Consider the following 23,192-nt stretch of genomic DNA (forward strand, 5'->3'; position numbering starts at 1 on the left):
GGGCGCCAGTGGCGACTTTGCCAATCCTGGTGTTCTGTGGCAAATGCCACATCTGTGGACGTCGGGCCCTCATAGAGTTGGTTTCTAACTGTTTGTGCAGACACATGCACATTTGTAGCCTGCTGGAGGTCATTTTGCACGGCTCTGGCTGTGCTCCTCCTGTTCCTCCTTGCAGAAAGGAGGAGGTAACCGTCCTGCTGCTGGCTTGTTGCCCTCCTATAGCCCCCTTCACATCTCCTGGTATCTGATCCATGCTATGGACACTTTGCTGACAGACACAGCTACCCTTCTTGCCACAGCTCGCACTGATGTGCCATCCTGAATGAACTGCAGTACCTGAGCAACTTCTGTGGGTTGTAGATACCGCCTCATGCTACTGTACCTCTAGGGGTGAGAGCAATGGCAAAATGAAAAAGTGACCAAAACAACAGCCAAAAAGGATGAGAACAGAGAAATGGTCTGTGGTCACCACCTGCAGAACCGCTCCTTTATAGGGGGTGTCTTGCTAATTGCCTATCATTTCTACCAGTTGTCTGTTCCATTTGCACAACAGCAGGAGAAATTGATTCACAATCAGTGTTGCTTCATAACTGGACAGGTAGATTTCACAGAAGTGTTATAGGCTTGGAGTTGCATTGTGTTGTTTAAGTGTTCCCTTTATTTTTTTGAGCAGTGTATAATCTATCTATCTATATAATTATTCATGTATTTATTTTTCAGAGAGGGTATAGAAATGAATGGTGCCTAAGCAAAATGGCGTTTTTATGCCCTTTGTTTCTTCCTGACATTGCATTTGTAATTCCAGCATGCACCCATCACATTAACAAATCATCGATATCCATTTTCGAGTAATGGTTATCACCCATCATCATGTACACTCGCCCGACATTGCTGCTTAGCAACCAGTGACTTGTTTGTCATCATTTTTTCCACTAGAATTAATACCATGATAAACTATGGACACAGCCTGACCTATTTTCCCACAGTTTTCTTGGATCACATGGCTTGTTTGTACCATAAGCTGAGACTTCAGGCTTGAAATAAATCCTCTCTGGTGATCTGATCACAGCTGGTTGGAAAGCTCTGGATGCCTATAAACGGCCAGTCTGATTAACCGTTTAGTCAATGGTGATACTGAGCGAGTTAAAGCTGACGCATAACGTGTGCTTGGTTTTCTGTGAGGAGTAGAGGCAATATCAGAAATGACATTTTCTAACACTGGCCTCTGCTGTAAAGTATTACTAAAAAATCCCGCAATCCTGCATGAAATGTCCATGCACGTGTATGAGAAGGTTTCTACGCCACTCTAATGTGGTCTGGTCCGATCTGAATACTGCATTTACAAGCAGTATCAGCTGTTAGCGGCACTAGCGTGTAAGAATCATCAAATGTATAAAAGGTATGACACTCCTCTGTTATATCCACTAATAGGTTAGTCCAACACAGAACTGATTTATAGGCTGCTCGCTCATTTACGTACACTTGATACATTTGGTACAAATCAGCCTAAAAAACAGCTTCATATACACATCCCACAAGCAAATAGCAGTTTTTATGAAATGCTACACTAAAATCATTTTGGAAACTTGCTACCAGGAGGTAGAGAAAAAAGTCACAAAAGGAAAAGGCTTTGGGGGCAGGGGCAGTTTGTACCATCAGTGACTTTCACACATGAAAATAAAATGACAAAAGCTTTCCCTTCCATTAGAATGTTAATCACGGACAGCACACGGATTGAACACTGATGCCATGCGTGTGTTGTCCGTGATCTTTACGGACCCATAGACTTGTATTGACAATTTTGATCTGCGGCGCCGATTAAAAACGGACATGATCCATGATTTTTTTTTTTGGAAGGAGACATGTGAGCAGCTCCAGGTGTGTGTACGATCCATGAGGACTATGGACAGAACACGTACATGGCCTTCGTTTCCTGTACTTGTAAATTATTTATGTATTTTTCATGTAAACCCTCCTCACATGTACAGCACCCTGACACTAATAAGGTTTTAAAAAAAAAATGAATATTTCATCTTTTATTTTTAAAAGCTGCTTGTGTCCATTTTCAGACTTAACGGACACAGACGGTTTGCGCAGCTGCAGGTGTCATGTATAGTATGGTAACATATGTGTAACGTGTGCGGCACAGATGGGCACAGGATGATGTAAGGGATGCCTGGACCATGGAGAGCGCTCATCATCTGCTGCACTCTCCTGGGGCAGAGCAGGCGAGGTGGGGGACAGCAGCCCTCCTCTCCCTCTGTGTTCCCTCCTCATTTGCTTTCTCACTGACGTGGCACAGAAACATATACTCTTCCTCCACTTCCTTGTGTGACTGCTTTCTTCCCTCTCTCAGGCTCACAGCTGATTCCTAAAATGTGGCTGCCATTGCTGCTGCTCGGCCTCATCCAACCCTTGCTGGGCTACCAGATTGAATGGGACAAGTTAGAGAATCTGGCAAGAGCAAAAGTAGAGGTGGGTAATGTCCGAGCTGGTGGGCTGCAGCCATGGCAGTGCATGTGCTAAATGCTTGTATCCGCTTTACAAACTCAGTCTAAAATCATTGGGATTAGCAGGGATTAATGCCAGAACGGATGCACCTCTTTGACCCTTCTACTATTAAAGAGGTCTTTAACGCAACATCTGTCAGGGTCCACAGCGCACTGATCTCTAACATTTCTTTCTTCGCTCCACAGTCATGTGGTGGATGACAGCTGAACAGGCTTAAAGAGGTAAGACAGAACACGTCATCACTTTCTTACTACTTGTGACACTGTGTAGCTTTAATATTAATGTGACTGGTAACCTGAGGGCACTTGGTGTGGCATAAGGGCAGAACACTATCCCAGCTGTTACATGTGAGCGACTGCCATGATGGTTGTCAGTCATCAATTTACTCACAATGGAGAAATTCGGTTTTCAGGTGACAGGTTAGGCTATGTGCACATGTTGAGTATTTGCAACAGATTTTTTTAAAAACCAAAGTGTTGGAAGGAAAACCGCTGTGTACAATACTCAGGTTTTTATGTGTTTTTTATCCCATTTAATTTGCATGGTTGAAAAGCACTGAAAGAATGGACATGCTGCAAATTTGGAAAAAAGCTTTGATTGTTCAATTCTGCAAGGAAAAAATAAGCAGCATGTGCATGAGATTTCAGAGGTATCATTCACTTTACTGGTCCTGTAACATGCTGCATTTTTTTCTCCTTCAGCAAAAACATAGCATGTGAACAAGCCCTTAGGAACTTATGTATTCCTGAACCACAGACCTAAGCCTCATTCAGATGTCGTTTTTTCCTTGTACATGGAAAAAAAAAAAATTATGGCCTCATTCAGGTGTCTTTTTCTTTTTTTTTACCACCTGTTTTTCTCAAATGCAAAACCCCTTTACCTTCTACCAAGCAGTCAGGGAAAAATGGGCAGCACTAGGATGCAACAAAAGTGGCACCAGTGTACTGTTTGCGTTTTGTCACTGACCCATAACCTAGCACCTGCGATTTTTGACCTGTTCCAATTTAAAAAATGGAAATGTCTCCATTTTAATTTGAGACAAAAAAAAAATTTACATTTTAACAGCCACATAGACTATAATGGTTACATGGTTTCTTCGCAAAAAATATTGCCATGACACATCTGAGATGTGACATCTGAATGAGATATCATTAGTGACAGGAATATTCCTGTCTACTGTGGACCATTATAGTATATGAATGGTTAAGTCTGGGCTTCTTATAGGCGAACAGATGAGAACGATATCTCAGGTTGAAGATTGTATAGATTTTTGCTGAAAAGTTGTTTAAAGCAAAGAATTTGTACATCGGACTGATATTCTAAGGACATGTAAAGTATAAGACTACATGCCACCACCACGGTCTAGGTATATGGAGATATGCCACCACCAGGGTCTAGGTATATGGCGATATGCCACCACCACGGTCTAGATATATGGCGATATGCCACCACCAGGGTCTAGGTATATGGCGATATACCACCACCACGGTCTAGGTATATGGCGATATACCACCACCACGGTCTAGGTATATGGCGATATGCCACCACCAGGGTCTAGGTATATGGAGATATGCCACCACCACGGTCTAGATATATGGTGATATGCCACCACCACGGTCTAGGTATATGGAGATATGCCACCACCAGGGTCTAGGTATATGGCGATATGCCACCACCAGGGTCTAGGTATATGGCGATATGCCACCACCAGGGTCTAGGTATATGGCGATATACCACCACCACGGTCTAGGTATATGGCGATATGCCACCACCACGGTCTAGGTATATGGCGATATGCCACCACCACGGTCTAGGTATATGGCGATATGCCACCACCACGGTCTAGGTATATGGCGATATGCCACCACCACGGTCTAGGTATATGGCGATATGCCACCACCACGGTCTAGGTATATGGCGATATACCACCACCACGGTCTAGGTATATGGCGATATACCACCACCACGGTCTAGGTATATGGAGATATGCCACCACCAGGGTCTAGGTATATGGAGATATGCCACCACCAGGGTCTAGGTATATGGAGATATGCCACCACCACGGTCTAGATATATGGCGATATACCACCACCACGGTCTAGGTATATGGCGATATACCACCACCACGGTCTAGGTATATGGAGATATGCCACCACCAGGGTCTAGGTATATGGCGATATGCCACCACCAGGGTCTAGGTATATGGCGATATGCCACCACCAGGGTCTAGGTATATGGCGATATGCCACCACCAGGGTCTAGGTATATGGTGATATACCACCACCACGGTCTAGGTATATGGTGATATACCACCACCACGGTCTAGGTATATGGCGATATGCCACCACCACGGTCTAGGTATATGGTGATATACCACAACCACGGTCTAGGTATATGGCGATATGCCAGTACCAGAGTGGATAAAACACTGGTGCCAAGTGATGTACGTGAATAAACCAGGAAGCATTAAAAACATGACACCTTTCTCCAGCTACACCACTCAAGTATCACACAGATTACTTATAAGAAATATTTGAGATAAAAGCAAACAAAGACAACCTTAAGTGTCCTGTAAATTGGTTTGTTCAAGGATTATTTAGGAGACAGAAGTTGACATTCAAAAACTGCAGTTGAAAAAAAAAAAAAAAAAAGTGAAAGGGGAAAACTAAAAATGCTTTGCCATTGACTTGTATTATAAGGATAAAAAGATCAGACCAGAAGAATGGACCTGTAATTCTTTTAACCGCTTAGCATGGTTAGAAACATGAAAACATTACGTTGTTAAAAGACGTTAATAAGCCAGAACATACGCACAGCAAGTTGTTCTCAATTAGAATTGCTTACGCTCATACTTTTGAGCGTTCAATCGTTTTTTCAGGAGGCATCCACCAGACGTTGTTTGCACATGCTCAAGGACTTGTTCTGAGCAGCACAGTGGATTTCCCATTGAAATGAATAAAGTTTTCCAAACTGTTTTCAAGGAGGATTTCGTGAACATGTGTGTGAACATAGCCTTAAGGGCCATTCGCACAAACTGACTGACTGCACTAAATGGTCACTGATCGGCTGTCATTTAATAGTCTGGTTACACAGGCTAACCGCACTTGACCTTGTGTATTAGATTGATCAACTGCACTTAGACGTCCACTGCTCTCAGCAGCACAAATCCAGATTATACAGGACGATAGACTGCAGAGAATGATGATCTTCTGTGAAAACAAAACAGGCATTTTGCCATTGATCAGGTGAGGCCGCCTGTTTAAACTGCAAGATTATCAGAAAATTTACTTTTCTATGAACGCTTGTGCCCAATAATCTTGAAGTGTAAATGCACCTTTAAAGTCCATTTTCCCCATAAATCAGTTATCAGGCATTCCTCTTGTCAAGTATCTGGATCGTTATCCTCCATATTTCTTGAAATCTGGGTGACAAACAGCATGCCTACAATCACAATCTTGCCAGGAGAGAGCAGGCAGCTTTCACGGACTCCTGAGTCTACTGTATTTGCTGTATAACTAGAGAGATCTGCTGTCCAGGAATCTAGAAAAGTGTCTACCCCTGAAAAACTTTGATGTTGGCCATATTGTCACCCAGCTTTCCTAAAAAGAGATAGAACCAAGAATGGTTTCACAGACTACCAGATGTTATCAAATGTCATTTAGTATATAGGTTAAAGAAGAATTCTTATTTTTGGAAAGAAAGTTAGTTTTACAAAGCTCTGCTCAATTGTGGTCGATTTTCTGTGTTACATAGAAGATATTAGAATATGGGAGTTCTTTGTTGGGACATTCATGATGAGGACTACCTGTGACAAGGAGGAAACTCTGCGATTGCCTTTTTTTTTACTCTGATGAGATACTATTGGTCTAAAGAAAAAAGTACTGTACGCACGAACAGCTGTAGCATCATTTCTTTTATTTTTGTCAGGTCTCAGGTACAGTGTCTGTTGGTGAAACAAGTAAAATGTGTATGCGAGTTAAAAAAAAAAAAAGCAAAAAACAAATACCGCTCACTACATCACCAACTGGTAACATGCTTGTATAAAAAAAAAAAAAAAAATTATATGTATATATATTTAGAAAAGAACACAAACCCACTTGGATGTGTTTTTTATTTCTAGCAGTTTAACGCTTAGCTTTTCTGAAATCAACTTAACGTCATACCATCGAGGAGCTTTTCTCTCCTCTCGTCCTACAAATAATATGGCCAAATAAGGTGAACATTTAATGGGTGAGTTCATTGGTACCACCTGCCATTTGAGAAGACATCAGTATTATAAATGAGGTAATGGGAGGTGCAGTTACAGATTTCACATTGGAGCCTAGGAGCTTCAAGTTATGTCTCTGGAGAGATGCGGCTAGTGGGAGCATTTGTGATGAGCCTATGCTCAATCAGCTTGTGCTTAGAGGCCTGAAATGTGAAAAATTGTGTAACCTGCCTTAAAGCACCACTTTAGCTTTTTTTCATCGCAGCACTGGAGTGGTGCTACTAATCGAAGTTCCTTGCACTTAGTCTCATACTTACCAGCCGCCATCTTAATCTGTTCTCTGCGCCGCGCCGGTCGGTCTCCAGCAGTTTGTGACCTGCCATATTGCTCCAATGTTTGCGGAGCGATCCTGATCTCACAATGGGCTCTCTCATGGGCTCGCATTGAGAGCTTGTGACCGTTACCTCTGAGATTCGGTCAGTCAGAAGCGGTCACAAGATAGCGGCGTGGGACTGGAGCGGCGCAGGGAACAGTTGAAGACAGTGGCTGTTAAGTTAATGGCACCACTCCATCACTGAAATAGAAACAAAAAAACTTGGAGTGGTGCTTTAATTTGTCAAAGCTAACAATAAAACATTTAACCCCTTAGTGACCAATAGACGTCTTTTTACTGACCTGCGATATAAGAGACTAGCGTTCCCCGACAGGTGACAATCCTTTAACTGTCACCTGTACACTATAGCTGACAACTTGCTGCATCAGCCACGATCAGTGTTGGCACCGACCATGGACGTTTAACCCCTTAGATTCTGTCAATAGTGACTACAGAATCTAAATAGTTAACAGAGTGTGGGGGCTCCCTCTTTAATCTCATCGGCACCATGAGATCTTGATTGTGTGATCGTGATGCTTGACATGGCAGGTAATGGCCAAACAGGCTTAGAGTCTGCAGTCTATAGCAGCCTGTTCATAAGTTATCAAAATTTAGGTGGTAAAAATAAACTTTCAGTCTCGTCATGCCACTTTCCATTACTTCCTAAAAAGAACCAGAAGGGTTAATGAACTACCTGAAAGCAATTTTAAATACGTTGAGGGGTGCAATTTTTAAAATGGTATCACTTTTGGGTGGTTTCCAATATATAGGACCCCCAAAGTCACTTCAAAACTGAACAGGTCCCTATAAAAATAAGTTTTGTAAATTTCCTTGAAAAAAAATGAAAAATTACTGCTACATTTTTAAACCTTCTAAAATACTAACAAAATAAAACAACGCTTTACAAATGGTGCTGATGTAAGGCAGACATGAGGGAAATGTTATTAATGTTTTTGTGTGGTATGAGTATTGGAATTAAAGGGATAGTGATTCCAAGTTTGAAAATTGCAATTTTTAAAACATGTCAAATTTCCAATATTTTTATAAAATAAACGCAAAACATATCCACCTAAATTTACCATTATTATAAAGTATCATGCGTCACAAAAAACAATCTCAAAATCAATGGGATATGATGAAGCGTTCCAGAGTTATTACTACATAAAGTGACACTGGTCAAATTTAAAAACATTGGTCCGGTCACTAAGGGGTTAAAATTGATACTTGACCTAAAAGAGCTGACTCTCCCCAGCATGAAATGAAGGTTTTTATGGAGCATTATTAGGTTGTAATAAACTTTGTTGCAAATAAAGAGAAAGTAGGCAGCCTTGTCCAGATCTCATGTGAACACTTTCAATGTATGTAGGTAGAAAGCTACCGCCACATACACTGAATATAGGCATACATTTCTCCTTTAGAGACCAAATGTGTGTCGTTTTGAGCGAGATGGGAAGAGCTTTAGATTTTACATTTACCGGGCTTATGTAAAGCATAGGTGTTGGTTTTAGGTAATAATTTACAAACAATGCGGCAGGGTAAGCAGTGTGCATAAACAGATGCAAATAAGATCGGTAGGATAAAGTCAGAATATATTATAGATTTATGATGAAGAACAAGGTACCAGCAGTCACAGATTCTAAAATAATCGATTAAAGATATAAAAGGCCAATTTATCAAGCTGCATTTTCCGAGAACAAAGTCTGCTCTGATTCAGCTACAGTAATGTTCCATTAAAATGAACATTCGCAAATGCCAAATACTATAAAATATTCAGGATTTCCTTTATTTCACATCAGATGCTTGAAAGAAAGAGGAACAGAAGATAGAAAATGTAAGACAGAGTGTAAAATGAAATTATATATTGCATAAGAATAAAGAAGTGTAAAGCAAAACAGAATATACATGTGAGATAGTCAAATGTGTCTTATAAAGCATTAATCCAGTTATGATCAGGGCAACATCTAAATGTACAATAAAATTCCAAGTCTTAATGTACAATAAATCTTAAAGGGAATGTCACCAGGTTTCTGCTGCCTAATCTTAGAGCAGCATGATGTAGAGACAGAGAACATGATTCCAAATTAGCTTGCGCTACTTTTCTTTTATAAAAGCATAGTTTTATCACCAAGAGATTATCAGTGGAAGACTAGTAAACCTGCTGCCACCACTGATTGACAGCTTTCTGTGTACATTGTGCATAAGCTGAAAACTGGCGATCAGTGGTGGGGGTGGGGTGATACAGGGCTCCCCATTCAGAGAAATGCTAGATCTGCTGGGGATAAAACTATGATTTTATCAAAACTACAGCAAGCAGCCAAGTAAGTGATACATCACTTGAATAATGGTCTCTGCCTGTTCTTAAATGGGTTAGCAAAAAGCTGATGACAGATTCCCTTAAAGTACACTTGGGTCACAATCTCTGTGTATAATGGTAGCCAATTTGCTAGAAATCAGTTTTCAAACTGATCCAAAACAGAGTTTTTCCTGTTTTGCTATATTTACAGAACCCTTTTTGATAACCTCCTCATTTGTAATTTTTGTGCCTCCAGTTTGCTTTTGGCAAGTTCCTTTTAGCCAGGAGTTTGCTGCTTTTGATGCGATTAATGCCTAGTAAAATGCTGTACAGCAATATATTGTCACACTGTTAGTCAAGCTTGAAGAAGCCCAGAAACGATTGTGAACAGAGACTTGATTTTTCTTGTAATACAGTTGTGCTCCAGGCTGCCAAGTGTACTGAATATCAAACACACCTAGGAGGAGTTAGTAAATCTGCCTCTCTGCATGGATCTATAAAGAGGACCCTTCACCAAAATCTGCATGTTGAACTGGACACACAATGTAATCTGGGCTGCAGAACGGAATAAAACGTTTGTGTTTGATTGCCAATATCTCCACAATGGAGAGGCAAAATCAAACAGTATTTGGCACCTAAGGAGTTAACTCACTTTTACTGAACTAAAGTTATCAGTGGGGGCTTTTACTTCTTCCTGTATGAGTTGCTACCTGATGACCACATTTTGATTTATTAACTCATTAGGTGCAAAATACTTTGATTGCCCATATCTCCACAATGGAGAGGCTTAAAAAAATAAATAAAAAATAAATAAATATATATATATTTTAGTCTGGTCTGTAGCCAGTATTGCATCATGTGTCCAGCACAACAGGAAAAATTTGGTGAAAGGTCTTACGAAAAGTTAGAAATACTTGCCCATTGCATGAATTCATCCTAAGGCCGAATTCAGACATCCGTGTACGGACCATAAAGCATGGACTGGCCGCGGGTCTCCTGACCTGGACTTGAAAGTTTAATAGGCATATATGAGGCCTAGGTCTGAATTCAGCCTATCTAAAATGTGCTAAGATTCTGCCTCCTTCTGTTGTACATAGTTTGTTCCACATTAAGGGGGTTGTCTGCTCCAAACCGATAAGTCTGCTGTCACTGTGTGTGACTGCAGACTTATGAATTCTCCCATCGCATGCACTGTGAGGATTCACCGGCTTCTTAGCTGAGACTGGAGGGTATGAATGCGTTACACATACTCCCATCCAGTAGGCGCAGCCTAGCTTCCATATACTTGTATGGAGTGAGGCCACGCCCTCTAGTCGGCCACGCCCACTGGACAGCTGTGTCACTAGTAAGGGCGCAGCCTCGCCCAATACAAGTGTAAGAAACAAGGCCGTGCTCACTAGATGGACCCTGGCCGGGAGTATGTATAACGCATACATAGCCTCCAGTCCAAACTCAGAAACCGGAAAATCCCCACAGCGCGGCAGCTGGGAGGGATTTAAAAGTCTGCAGTCACAAAGAGCGACTGCAGACTTATCGGTTTGGACCAAACAGATTGAACTGTTTTTTGACACTTTCATAGTCTAGAAAAGTACGTGTGAGTAAGTCTATTTGTAATACACCAAATTTATTAAAAGGGTTGTTTGGTTTTTGGAAAAACTTGCCTTTTGATGAAGATGGAATGGGTGGAGGAGTCTTTTCAGAAGAAACAGAGTTCAAGGTTTCTTTGACATTTGGGAGAGTTTTAATGAACTTTTAACTCACATTTGTAAATCCTTGCATGACTGTTGAAACTATGTGGTTGGTTCGAAACTAAGGCTGTTAGGAGATTCCCAATAATGCTACTTTAATTTTCCACTCCATGTTATGTCTGTGACATGGAGATACAAAGCCACACACCATGAGGCTCAGATCCTCCTCAATCACTATTCTCCTTGATGGAAGAGAGGAGACATGGGCAATTGTTGTGATTGCCGCTCGTTTGACACCACTGTAAAGTTTACTTTAATGTTCATTAACCTATTAACCTACCTGACTGCTTATTACTATATGTCCTTTGTTTATATACGTTATGTGTTTTTGTAATCCTAAAAGTGTTAGAAACATTCAAAAAAACAAAACAAAACATTTTTTTTGGGACTATTTTCATTTTTTCCTCATGGGGCCAAGAACTGACAGGCAGGTAGTTGCAACAAAACTACCTGTTCTGTCCAATGCCAGCTCAGAGCGATCACAGACCAGTTGTGCCACTGATTCTACTGCTCCATATTAACAGAGCAGCTGTTTCTCTTCCGTTCTGCTCAGTTGATGGGGGCTTGACCGCTGATATGCTGATTGACAGTCGACTCTCCGCAGTTATGCAATGAGGAGCCGGCGGCTGTCAATCAGCATGACATCAGCAGTCAGGCCCCATCAACCGAGCAGAACGGAAGAGAAACAGCTGCTCTGTTGATGTGATGTCATCGGAATTGCAGTCCATGAACAATCTGAGCTGGCAGACATCCGCCCTGGTCAGAATAGGCAGGTAGTTAGCAATTACCTGCCTGTAAGGTAAAAAAAAAAAAAAAAAGTCCCAGATAACACCTTTAATGATGTGCCACTTTTTTGTTCGAATGGTCTAAAAGTAAGCCAATCAAGAGGGTAGTTTAAAGTTAGACAAAAAAAAAAGAAAAAAAAGTCTAAAATTACACCAGGTTTGCAATCCTGCTTGAGCCATGATAAATTTGATGCAATTTAAGACTAAGGCTATGTACACACCATGTTTTTTTCAGTGTTCATTTTCTGCAGCAAAACCTGATCTCTTGCCATGTAAGTTGTCCAGGATTTTTGTTGCTGTTTTATTGCTTTTTTGCATTTTTTCCACTGTCGTTTTGTCTCTAATGCATGTACATAAAAGTTCAGTGAAAAAAAAAAAACTGAAAATGCGACACCTGCATTTCTGGTGCGGTTTTTCAGCGTTTTTTTTACACCACCCACTACTGCCAATGGGTGAAAAAACGCTGAAAAAATGCTGAAAGAAGTGACCTGCTCTATTTTGCAATAAAACAAAAAAAAAAAAACATGCAAAGCTCAAAATCCTGAACAAAAAAAACCATGATGTGTGCATGAGATTTCTGGAATTTCAGACTTTGCTGGTACTGCAAAACGCAGCTGAAAATTTGCATAAAAAAAAGCATGGTGTGAACATAGCCTAAAAGTCCATTTAAAGGACAGCCGGCGCTAAATGGTCTATAGTGGATCAGTGCGCACTCACGCTGCCATTGTCATTGGCAGAGTGCGTCCTGCTAAGCTAAAAATCATTTAACAGGATTTTTCTTCATGTATTCATATTTTCCATGTGTACTATTAAAATCCTACCATTACAACCCTATGAAATAGTGATAACTGATCATAGTAATAAAAATAACTTTTTGTTACAGGTGAAGGCCTTCGTCACAGAGGACATCCCTCTTTAGTATCCTTTGTAAAATCTGGTCGACTTGACATTAACAAGCTTGATTCTTATATAGGTTTTCTTATATGCAAGCAGTGGTTTAGGGCTGCGACCCCTGGGGTCCTAATAACTTACCTTGCAGTTAGATATTAGCAAGATGAGGGCTGATTCACCTAGCCTCGAAAACACAATCGGCTTAGTCGTGTGCAGTCTATGCATCAGTGTGCTATCAGTCTTGGGGCTCGTTCACACAAGTGTATATTCTGTCCGAATGCTGTCCATGGAAAAAAAAAAACACAGCACTCGGAACAACGTTATTCAATGATGCAGTGCCGATGAGCAATTTTTTTTTCACCGACCGAATCTGGGTGAAAAAAATAAAAATTACAGAATGCCCTAGTTTCTTCCTTAAGTTGGATGAGACTCACCCATTCAAGTCAATGTGTGCGCAGAAAAAAATAAATAAAAATCAGATGCCAAACTGATGCACAGTATAGCACCAATTTTTTTTTACAGATATATTGCAATTCTGTAGTGTAAATGGTCTTGTAAATGATTAATGGCAGCTGCTGTATAAAAATACATATATGGATGACAAGTGAGAAAAAAAAAATCGTCCTACTTTTCTGGCTGAAACGCTGAATGATCTTTTTATACACTTGTGTGAGCCTGGCCTTAAATGCGGAGCTTAATGGAGATATTCACATATCCACCTTACATTAAATTATACTCACTAGTTTTGAGGAATAGACTTTGCCATTGAAATCTCAAGGGGTCTATCAAAACCGGATCAATTGCCATCAATTCATGTAAAAATTGAAACGGATGTGTGAATGCAGCCTTAAAGAGTATTCCCATCTGCAAGATCCTATCCCAATATACAGTAGGTTTCATAATACTAATATTAGCAAATGGCTCTAATTGTAGTATAGTTCTTCTGATTAACTAAGTTGCCTATGTGCAGGGCATTGCAGTAGCTCGAATATCCATGGTTTACGACCACTCAGTGACAATTAGCTTTTAGTGTTCGTAATCGCGTATATATAAAGCTACTGCAATGCCCTGCACATAGGGTAAGCGACAGTTAATCTGAAGAATTATACTACATTTCTCATTGGAGGCAGTTGCTAATATTACACCTACTACATATTGGGATAGGATCTTGGAGATGGGAATACCCCTTTAAACAATATATTTAACAATATATAAGCAGACAACTAAAGCAAACACTAATAAGCTTCTGTTTAGGTCCTTGACATCTCTTGCCCAGCCACAACCTTGAGATGAAGCATATACCTGGTGCAGATCCCGAACTAGTTCTACTTTCCAACAAATATGAAGAAATAGATGTAAGTGGCAAGTGCTAGAATTATATGCACGTTCATTTTTATTGAAAGCCGTTTTGGTTTGGTTATTCTGATTGACCACTTTCACATGGACCCAATAGGGGGGGCTTTTTTGAATCCCTAAAATGGGCAGAATAACCTGACTTCCCGTGGTTCATGTGGACTACGGTTATATGTCCACCAGCTTCTAGGTTACGCCACGGCTCCACTATTAGTATTCGGTCAGTATTTTTTCTCAGGAGTGGGAGCCAAAACCAGGAGTGGGTGATAAATGCAGAATTGGTGACTTGTTTCTATTATACCTTTTCTCCGATTGTTCCTCACCTGGTTTTGGCTCCCACTCCTGAGAAAAAATACTGACGAAATACTGATAGTGGGGCTATGGCTTAAGGCCCCGTCACACTTAGCGACGCTGCAATGATCCCGACAACGATACGACCTGTCAGGGATCGTTGCTGCGTCGCTATGTGGTCGCTGGTGAGCTGTCAAACAGGCAGGCTCACCAACGATCAGGGGAGCAGCGACACGATGTCCTGCTCCTGGTTACCAGCCTGCTAAAGCAGGAGCAGGCTGGTAACCATGGTAAACATCAGGTTACTAGGGGCACACGCGCTCCTAGTAACCCGTTGTTTATCATGGTTACCACTCTGCTACGGTGAGCGGGAGGTTACCGTTCACTTTAGCAGGCTCGTAACCATGATAAACAGCGGGTTACTAGGTGCGCGTGTGCCCCTAGTAACCCGATGTTTACCATGGTTACCAGCCTGATCGCTGCTCCCGCTGGTCACACACAGCGATGTGTGCTGACCAGCGGGAGGGCAACGACCAAAAAAAGGTCCAGGACATTTTGCAGCGATCAGCAACCTCCCAGCAGGGGCCTGATCGCTGCAAAGTGTCACACATAGCGACATCACTGGTGAGGTCGCTGTTGCGTCACCAAAACAGTGACACAGCAGCGATTTCGCTATGTGAGACGGGGGCTTTAGGCTATGTGCCCACGATGCAGAAATGCTCCGGATTTTTCCTGAGCGTTTCTGCATCTCCCTGGCAGAAAAAACGCATGCGGATTGTACATGCGTTTTTCCTGCCAGGGACAAGCGGATGTGAAGCGTTCTTCACATGCATTTCTGCATGCGGGTTCTCAAGCGCTTTCCAAGCGATTTTAGCATCACTTGGAAAAGTGCTTGACAACTTGGTCACACTATATAAATCCATGCAAATGGCATGGATTTATATACTGTGACCTTAAAGAATGTCAAAAAATAAATCTATACTTACCTTCCGATGGCCCCTGCAGTCTTGCTTTGCTGTCCTGGCTTGCCGGCAGCTCACGGTACACTACACTGAAGGACCTGCCGTCACATGACTGACGTCCGTGCAGGTCCTTCAGTCCACCGCGAGCTGCCGGCAAGCGAAGACAAGGAGAGCGGGGGCCATCAGAAGGCAAATATAATAGTTATTTTTTATTTTATTCTTTTTTTTTTTTTTTTTACAGTTTCTATGGTACCCGGGTCCGGAGGAGAGTTTCTTGTCCTCCAGACCCGGGTACCATCCGCATATTGATTCACATGGATTCCGCATCTACATATACAGTGATGCGTAAGCCATTCGTTCCAATGCAAGTCAATGGCGGCGAAAACGCAGCACTTCCGCAAAATAATTGGTAGTGCTGCATTTTTTTCCGCAAAGATAACCCGCAGCGGAAATTTCCGCAGCATGTGCACAGCACATGCGGGTTATCATTGGGAACATGGCAGGCCTTCTACCAAGCGTTTTTTAAGCATTTCCGCAGCGTTTTTGCCGCTGCAGAAACGATTAAAAAAGCGCATTGTGGGCACACAGCCTTACTCTAACTCTGGTTCTAATGAACAGCCGGAGGTCGAGGTGTTGCTTCTAATATGGATACAAAACAGCCAGTATTTTGACCATATTTAAAGGTCCTGGCTTGGCTCCAGCGGTCACATGATCTTATGCCTAGGACAGGATATACAAAGTCAGTCTGTGCACATCTGATCAGGCTGTATGGACATATGAACCGCTGCCAAATACCACTGGCCATAACAGTGATGTATCGATCACAGGTCATTAGTGCAGCCAGTGATCTGCTGCAGCAGTCATATGTCCGTTCCTACCAGAAGAAGGATAACAGTCTAGTAGAAAATCTGACTCATGACAACAAGTAGTTCACTCCAATGCAGAAGATTCTAAGTAGAATTCCATTGGGTAAAATCAAATTGGGCAAATGTATCATTGATGTGTGGCAAAAGGTGTGGTGTGCGCCCTCTGGACACTTAGAGGAAACATGAATTCGGAGAATGTAAATTATATTTATTATCGTTGCGTGCCATATTTTAGATTTTGGAATCAATCGGGCTGATTACCCGCTTAAATATCGCAGTCAATCGAGACAGCGGTATCTAAGGTTAAAAAAAAACACTTGACAGGTTCAACCAACCGGGATTGTAATTGTGGGTGCAGATCGTTGCCATGGCACCATGAGGTCATCTGATGTCCAGCCTGAGTCATTGACAGGTCTCAAGCATTGCAGTACACGAGTACTGCAATGCATGAGACCAGCGATCAAATGAAAAATATTCATGTCCCACAGTGGCACTAAAAAAAAAAAAAATAAAAAAAATAATTACATAAAATATGCAATAAAATAAAAGCGCACAAAAATCATGAAAAGCAGATGATTCGCCACTAAAAATGCAGCCTTTGTGATAAAACAAAAACCAAAAAAAGTACACAGAATTGGTATCGCTGCGTACCCTGAACGACCCGATCTATAAAACTATTACGTATTCTATTCCGTATGGCAAACAAACTGTAAATAAAATAAAAAAACACAAACATGTCGCTTTCTCATCATACAGACACAAAAAAAGGAATAAAAAAATCAAAAAGTCAAATGATAGAGAGGGGGGGAGTGTATAACTGAAAACGACAAATCGTCCTGCAAAAAAACAAGCCCCAATATGGCTTATTCGGCAGAAAAAAAAAGAAAGTTGCAGCTCAGAAAAAAAACATTGTAAAATATTGTTTATAGTCTGTTAAAGTAATAAAGCATAAAAAAAAGAAACATGAATGTGGTATCGCTGTAATCGTATTGAGCTGCTGAATAAATCTGTTTTATCACTTACCCCATGGTGAACCGCACCAAAAAAAATAACTGAATTGCTGTTTTTTGTTCATTCTGCCCTCTCTCTCTCAAAACGGGGGTGCATCTTATAATACAAATGTAGCTTACCGGTGGGGGAGGCTGCGGTGGAGCGGGGTCTCAGGAGCCAGGCTAGCCAGAGGCAGCGCATGCGCAGATTGAGATCTCAGGAGCCAAGATCTCAATCTGCATGTGCCACCTCTGGTGGCAATTTTCACTGCGTCCACCGCAGTGAAAACGATGGGACGTGCATTGACTCGCACCGCAGAACACCTCCTCCTCCCAGCCCAGAGCCCGCAGCATCGCCACACTCCTGTAGTCGCCAGTTTCCTGCAGCAGCAAACCTGCCTCTTGGGACCCCGTTACACCGTAGCTGCCCCCCCGTCAAGGTAAGCTACCGTAAAAGTGGACTATAAGATGCACCACCATTTTATTAAGACTTTTTTTTCCTATTTTCCTCCCCAAAATTTGGGGTGCGTCTTATATTCCGCAAGATGAGGTATATATTACAAAACTGTATGAATAAAAACACCAGCTCACCCTGCAAAAACAAGTCCCCACACATCTCAATTAATGGTAATATAAAAAAAAAAAATTGTTATAGGTCTCCGAAAATAGGGACACAAACCAAAAGTTTTTTTCCTACAAAATTCTGATTTTTTTTTTTCCTTTCACCATTTTACTTGTTTAAAAAAATAAGTAAAAACTATACGTTTGGCATCTTTGTAATTGTACTGACATGAAGAATCAAGTTTCAAGGTCATTTTTCACAGCTCAATTATTGCCTTAAGAATAAACCTCCAAACAATGGTGGAATTGCAGTGTATTTTCTTCATTAATTCACTACGCTCAGAACTTTTTTTTTTTGCCGCTTTCCCTTATTCTATATGGAAAAATTAGTGGAGTCATTAAAAACTACAACCCATCCCGCAAAAGAAAAGCTTTCATATATTTAGGTCAGTGCAAGAATAAAAAGTTATGGCTATTTGAAAAAAAAAAAAGGAGGAAAAAATGAACACAGATTGTTTGTGCAGGGAAGGGGTTAATGTAAAGCTGAAAAGCCTGATCTCTAGGTGTTTGATCTGTTCTCACCAGTGAATTTCTGTGGTTCCACTTCAACATCTAGTAACATATTAACATATGTCCTCCTGTGAATTTTCACAAGCACTTTTAGAGATGTAAAATTCATTGCCATTTTATTATCTTGTAACTGGCTTCTTAACACACATTTTGGTCCTAACAATCGTAAATGAAAATGGAGTCTAAATACTGAATTGTATGGGCTTCTAGAATGCGGCATCGCCAGAGTAACAGTCACTAATGTGTGTGCAGTATAATCTTCCCACTGCAGCATGTGAATACATTATAACAATGAAATATAAACAAGCTATACTTTGCACTCCATTTATTTATTTCACATTCCATTAGTCGCCCTCATTATGCACTGTATATTCCTGTATATACATGCATACACACTGTACTAAAATAAGAATTTTGCTCAATCCTTGTGTCAATGAACGATTATTACTGTAGTCTCTGAATAACCTGTAAGACAAGCGATTTGGAATATTAGGGGTTAACAGTTTGCCTTTCGCATGATCTCTCCAGATGTGACATATTGCAAACATCTTTAGAGACTTTTTCCAGTTCCCATGGGTGGAATTTAATTTCAGTGATAATTTTTCTTGCACAAGCAAAATTATATCTGTCTGTAAATTGTCTCCCTTGGCTATAAGGTTCCACTTTGAGCCTTTATATCATGTTCAACCTAAATGCATTCAGTCCAAGGTCACAAAACAAACTGCGGTATTTATCTATTACAGAGAATTGGACTTAGCAACATGAGAAGAAAGGAAATTAACCAGCTACTAAAGGATCTGGGATTTTACAAGAAGGAAAGCCCTGATTCCCCAGTCCCCCAAGAATTCCAAACCGCACCAGCAAGACAAAAGAAACTGGATGATGTAGAGGAGAAAGCTGCGGGGGATACTAAGGAGGAGTTGTAGTAGCTTTACTTCGTACTCATCAGCCATAGGTCTGTCAAGAAAATACATAACTGACAATTGCATTATAGGCGTTAAAATGAAGCACATGGGAATAGAAATGCTACAAAAAACACTAGTAATTCTAGAAGAGCACAACCCTAAACTACTGCACTTACTAAACAACCCAACTAGTTGTCTTCTCATATCTCAAGACCAAGATGCAAATGGGTCCAACATAATCGTTTCTGAATACAGTAACCGGTGCACAACTTCAATATATATATTTTTTCTTTAAATCTGAGCCTTGGCCTCTTTACATCTTGCACTGCCCCTTCATAACATTGTAGTTCTTGCATAATTCCTTTTAAAAACACCAGAGGCAGCCCCATTTACTATGTCTAAGGCGCGTTTCAGACGTCCGTGTTTTGAGCATGTGTGGTGTCTATTTCGACAAATACCGGAAACACGGACACACAGACCCATTCGAATGAATGGGTCTGTGCACGTCAGTGTGTTTCCACGGACATTGTGTCCGTGGGCAAAACACACTGACCTACCCGTTTTTTTTCTTGCAGCACGGGCCGCAAAATGTCCCACACATGTGCAGTGTGATGACACGTACCGGCGCATGGGAATCAGCAGTACAGTTAGCGCTGTTGACAAGCACCGGGTGCTAAACACTGCCCTCATCATTGTCCCCTGCTTGCGCTGCGATCAACATGAGCAACGGACAATGTTGAGAGTAGTATTCTGCTCCCACTGTGTCCTAGTATAAAAATAAGCATAAAATAAAAAAATCCTTATACTCACCTGTCCGAAGTGTCACCTGCTGTAATTGATCCGACCGCTCACGCCGAGGAGCAGAGGAGAATGACTCACTACAGCGAGCAGCGTCCTGTCACTCACTGGGCTCAGCACAGAGCAGGGGGCCCGCTCGCTGCAGAGAGTCATTCTCCCCGGCTCCTCGGCCTGAGTGGTCAGATGGATTACAGCAGGGGACACTTCGGACAGGTGAGTAAGGATTTTTTTTATTTTATTCTTATTTTTACAGGTTTTGGACACAGCGGGAGCAGACTACTGCTCTCAACATTGTCCCCTGCTGCCGCTGATCGCAGCACCGGCAGGGACAATGATGAGAGATTCATTCAGCACCCGGCGCTTGGGAACAGCACTAACTATACCGCTGATTCCCGGCGCTGGTACGTGTGATACTGACACGGCACACTGTTGCAACACATATACACACGGACATCTCCGGTACTGGTTTTTCCAGTACCGGAAATATCCGGACGTGTGAAAGAGGCCTAAGATAGGGTTGCCTTGGCAAACGGGTACTAAAATCATAAAAAAGGGAATACAAGTCAGATTGGGAATGTATTGGTGGTCTTCGTTAGAAGCATCTTGAAGACACGTTTGGGTTGTTGAATGTACTACTAGAGTCTACAAGTGCTGTCTTTGCATAAGCTATAGAATAGATGCGATTTCGGGATAGGAATATACATAGTCGCAGGGATGCAGCAAGGTGGAAGAGAGTTACTTATGAAGGATTAGTTTATTTAAATTTTTTTTATGATAAAATTGCTCTCTGAAATCTGATCTCCCTTTGTCTTCTTGGACATGAATGAAGTTCTCAGCCACAAAGTTTCCTGGTTGGGAGCAGATGTAAACAGTCCTGATGATGTTTGGTGATTGGATTTTTACTTTAAACCTCAGGAGAGTATGGACTTTCATAATAAAAATATTAAAATGCATGATTTGTTTGTTTTCAATTTGTATTATTTTGTGCATAAAGTTTTAAAAGCACATTTTTCACGCACAAACTTAAAACTATTTCAATTTTATATGATATTATATGCAAACACAAAGTAGCAAGTAGTTGTGAAGTGTAAAAGGAAGTCATACTGTACATGGTTTTCACATTTTTAAAAAAAGATTAAATCTGAAAATGATGACTTGCATTTGTATTCAGCCCCCTCCAGTCAGATACTCCTAAATACTGGGTGACCAAATTCTCTCCAGAAGTCATATAATTAGTAAGTCGAGTCCACCTGTGTGTAATTTATTCTCAGCAGAACTACAACTGTTCTGTGAAGGCCTCAGAGGTTTGTTTGAGATTAGGGAAACCAAGGAAAACACCAGACGGGTCAGGAATAAAGTTGTAGAGAAGAGTAAAGCAGGGTTAGGTTATAAAAAAAAAAAAAGCCCAAGTTCTGAACATCTCAGAGCATTGTTCAATTAATCATTCAAAAATGAAAGGATTATTGCACAACTGTAAATCTACCAAGACATGGTTGTCCACCTAGACTGACATTCCAATCAAGTTGAACACCAAATAGAGAAGCAGCCAAGAGACCTGTGGTCACTCTGGAGGAGCTGCAGAGATTCACAGCTCAGGTGGGAGAATTATTAGTCATATACTGTGTAAATCTGGCCTTTTAGACCAGAGGTGCACAACATTTGTTTTGGACCAAAGGCCACATTGCCATACTTCACCAGAACCATCAGTACATTAATACATCACCAGAACAAAGTTTTTAATGTTTGAGGAGGATTTGGAGAGTTTGATAAAAAAAAAAAATAATAAAAAAAAAATCTAAGTTAAGGATTTAAGTTTTAAACAACCATGAAGGACATTATGGATTGCTACATATAAGATCAGAACCACCCCCCATTACACGAGTGTAAGATCAGAGCCACCTCCCATTACACGAGTGTAAGATCAGAGCCACCTCCCATTACACGAGTGTAAGATCAGAGCCACCTCCCATTACACGAGTGTAAGATCAGAGCCACCTCCCATTACACGAGTGTAAGATCAGAGCCACCTCCCATTACACGAGTGTAAGATCAGAGCCACCTCCCATTACACGAGTGTAAGATCAGAGCCACCTCCCATTACACGAGTGTAAGATCAGAGCCACCTCCCATTACACGAGTGTAAGATCAGAGCCACCTCCCATTACACGAGTGTAAGATCAGAGCCACCTCCCATTACACGAGTGTAAGATCAGAGCCACCCCCCAGTACACGAGTGTAAGATCAGAGCCACCCCCCAGTACACGAGTGTAAGATCAGAGCCACCTCCCATTACACGAGTGTAAGATCAGAGCCACCTCCCATTACACGAGTGTAAGATCAGAGCCACCTCCCATTACACGAGTGTAAGATCAGAGCCACCTCCCATTACACGAGTGTAAGATCAGAGCCACCTCCCATTACACGAGTGTAAGATCAGGGCCACCTCCCATTACACGAGTGTAAGATCAGAGCCACCTCCCATTACACGAGTGTAAGATCAGAGCCACCCAGTACACGAGTGCAAGATCAGAGCCACCCAGTACACGAGTGCAAGATCAGAGCCACCCAGTACACGAGTGCAAGATCAGAACCACCTCGCATTACACGAGTGTAAGATCAGAACCACCTCGCATTGCACGAGTGTAAGATCAGAACCACCCCCCATTACACGAGTGTAAGATCAGAACCACCTCCCATTACACGAGTGTAAGATCAGAGCCACCTCGCATTGCACGAGTGTAAGATCAGAACCACCTCGCATTACACGAGTGTAAGATCAGAACCACCTCCCATTACACGAGTGTAAGATCAGAGCCACCTCCCATTACACGAGTGTAAGATCAGAACCACCCCCCAGTACACGAGTGTAAGATCAGAACCACCTCCCATTACACGAGTGTAAGATCAGAGCCACCTCCCAGTACACGAGTGTAAGATCAGAACCACCCCCCAGTACACGAGTGTAAGATCAGAACCACCCCCCAGTACACGAGTGTAAGATCAGAACCACCCCCCAGTACACGAGTGTAAGATCAGAACCACCCCCCAGTACACGAGTGTAAGATCAGAGCCACCTCCCAGTACATGAA

The 23,192-nt window shown here is 41.7% G+C and overlaps 1 protein-coding gene across 1 annotated transcript; it reads left to right on the plus strand.

Moving 5' to 3' along the window:
* The first annotated feature begins 2,262 nt into the window (after positions 1-2,262).
* On the plus strand, positions 2,263-21,056 carry SELENOM (selenoprotein M). Its single transcript, XM_073671180.1, has 5 exons — positions 2,263-2,475; positions 2,697-2,732; positions 12,801-12,835; positions 14,085-14,163; positions 19,144-21,056. The coding sequence occupies exons 1-5, from the start codon at positions 2,377-2,379 to the stop codon at positions 19,324-19,326; spliced, it is 432 nt and encodes a 143-aa protein (XP_073527281.1). The 5' UTR covers positions 2,263-2,376; the 3' UTR covers positions 19,327-21,056.
* Positions 21,057-23,192: the final 2,136 nt, after the last annotated feature.

The sequence above is a fragment of the Phyllobates terribilis genome, unplaced genomic scaffold, assembly GCF_046119375.1.
Source record: "Phyllobates terribilis strain yellow unplaced genomic scaffold, ASM4611937v1 Scaffold_1__5_contigs__length_1240528914, whole genome shotgun sequence".
Classification (NCBI taxonomy): domain Eukaryota; kingdom Metazoa; phylum Chordata; class Amphibia; order Anura; family Dendrobatidae; genus Phyllobates; species Phyllobates terribilis.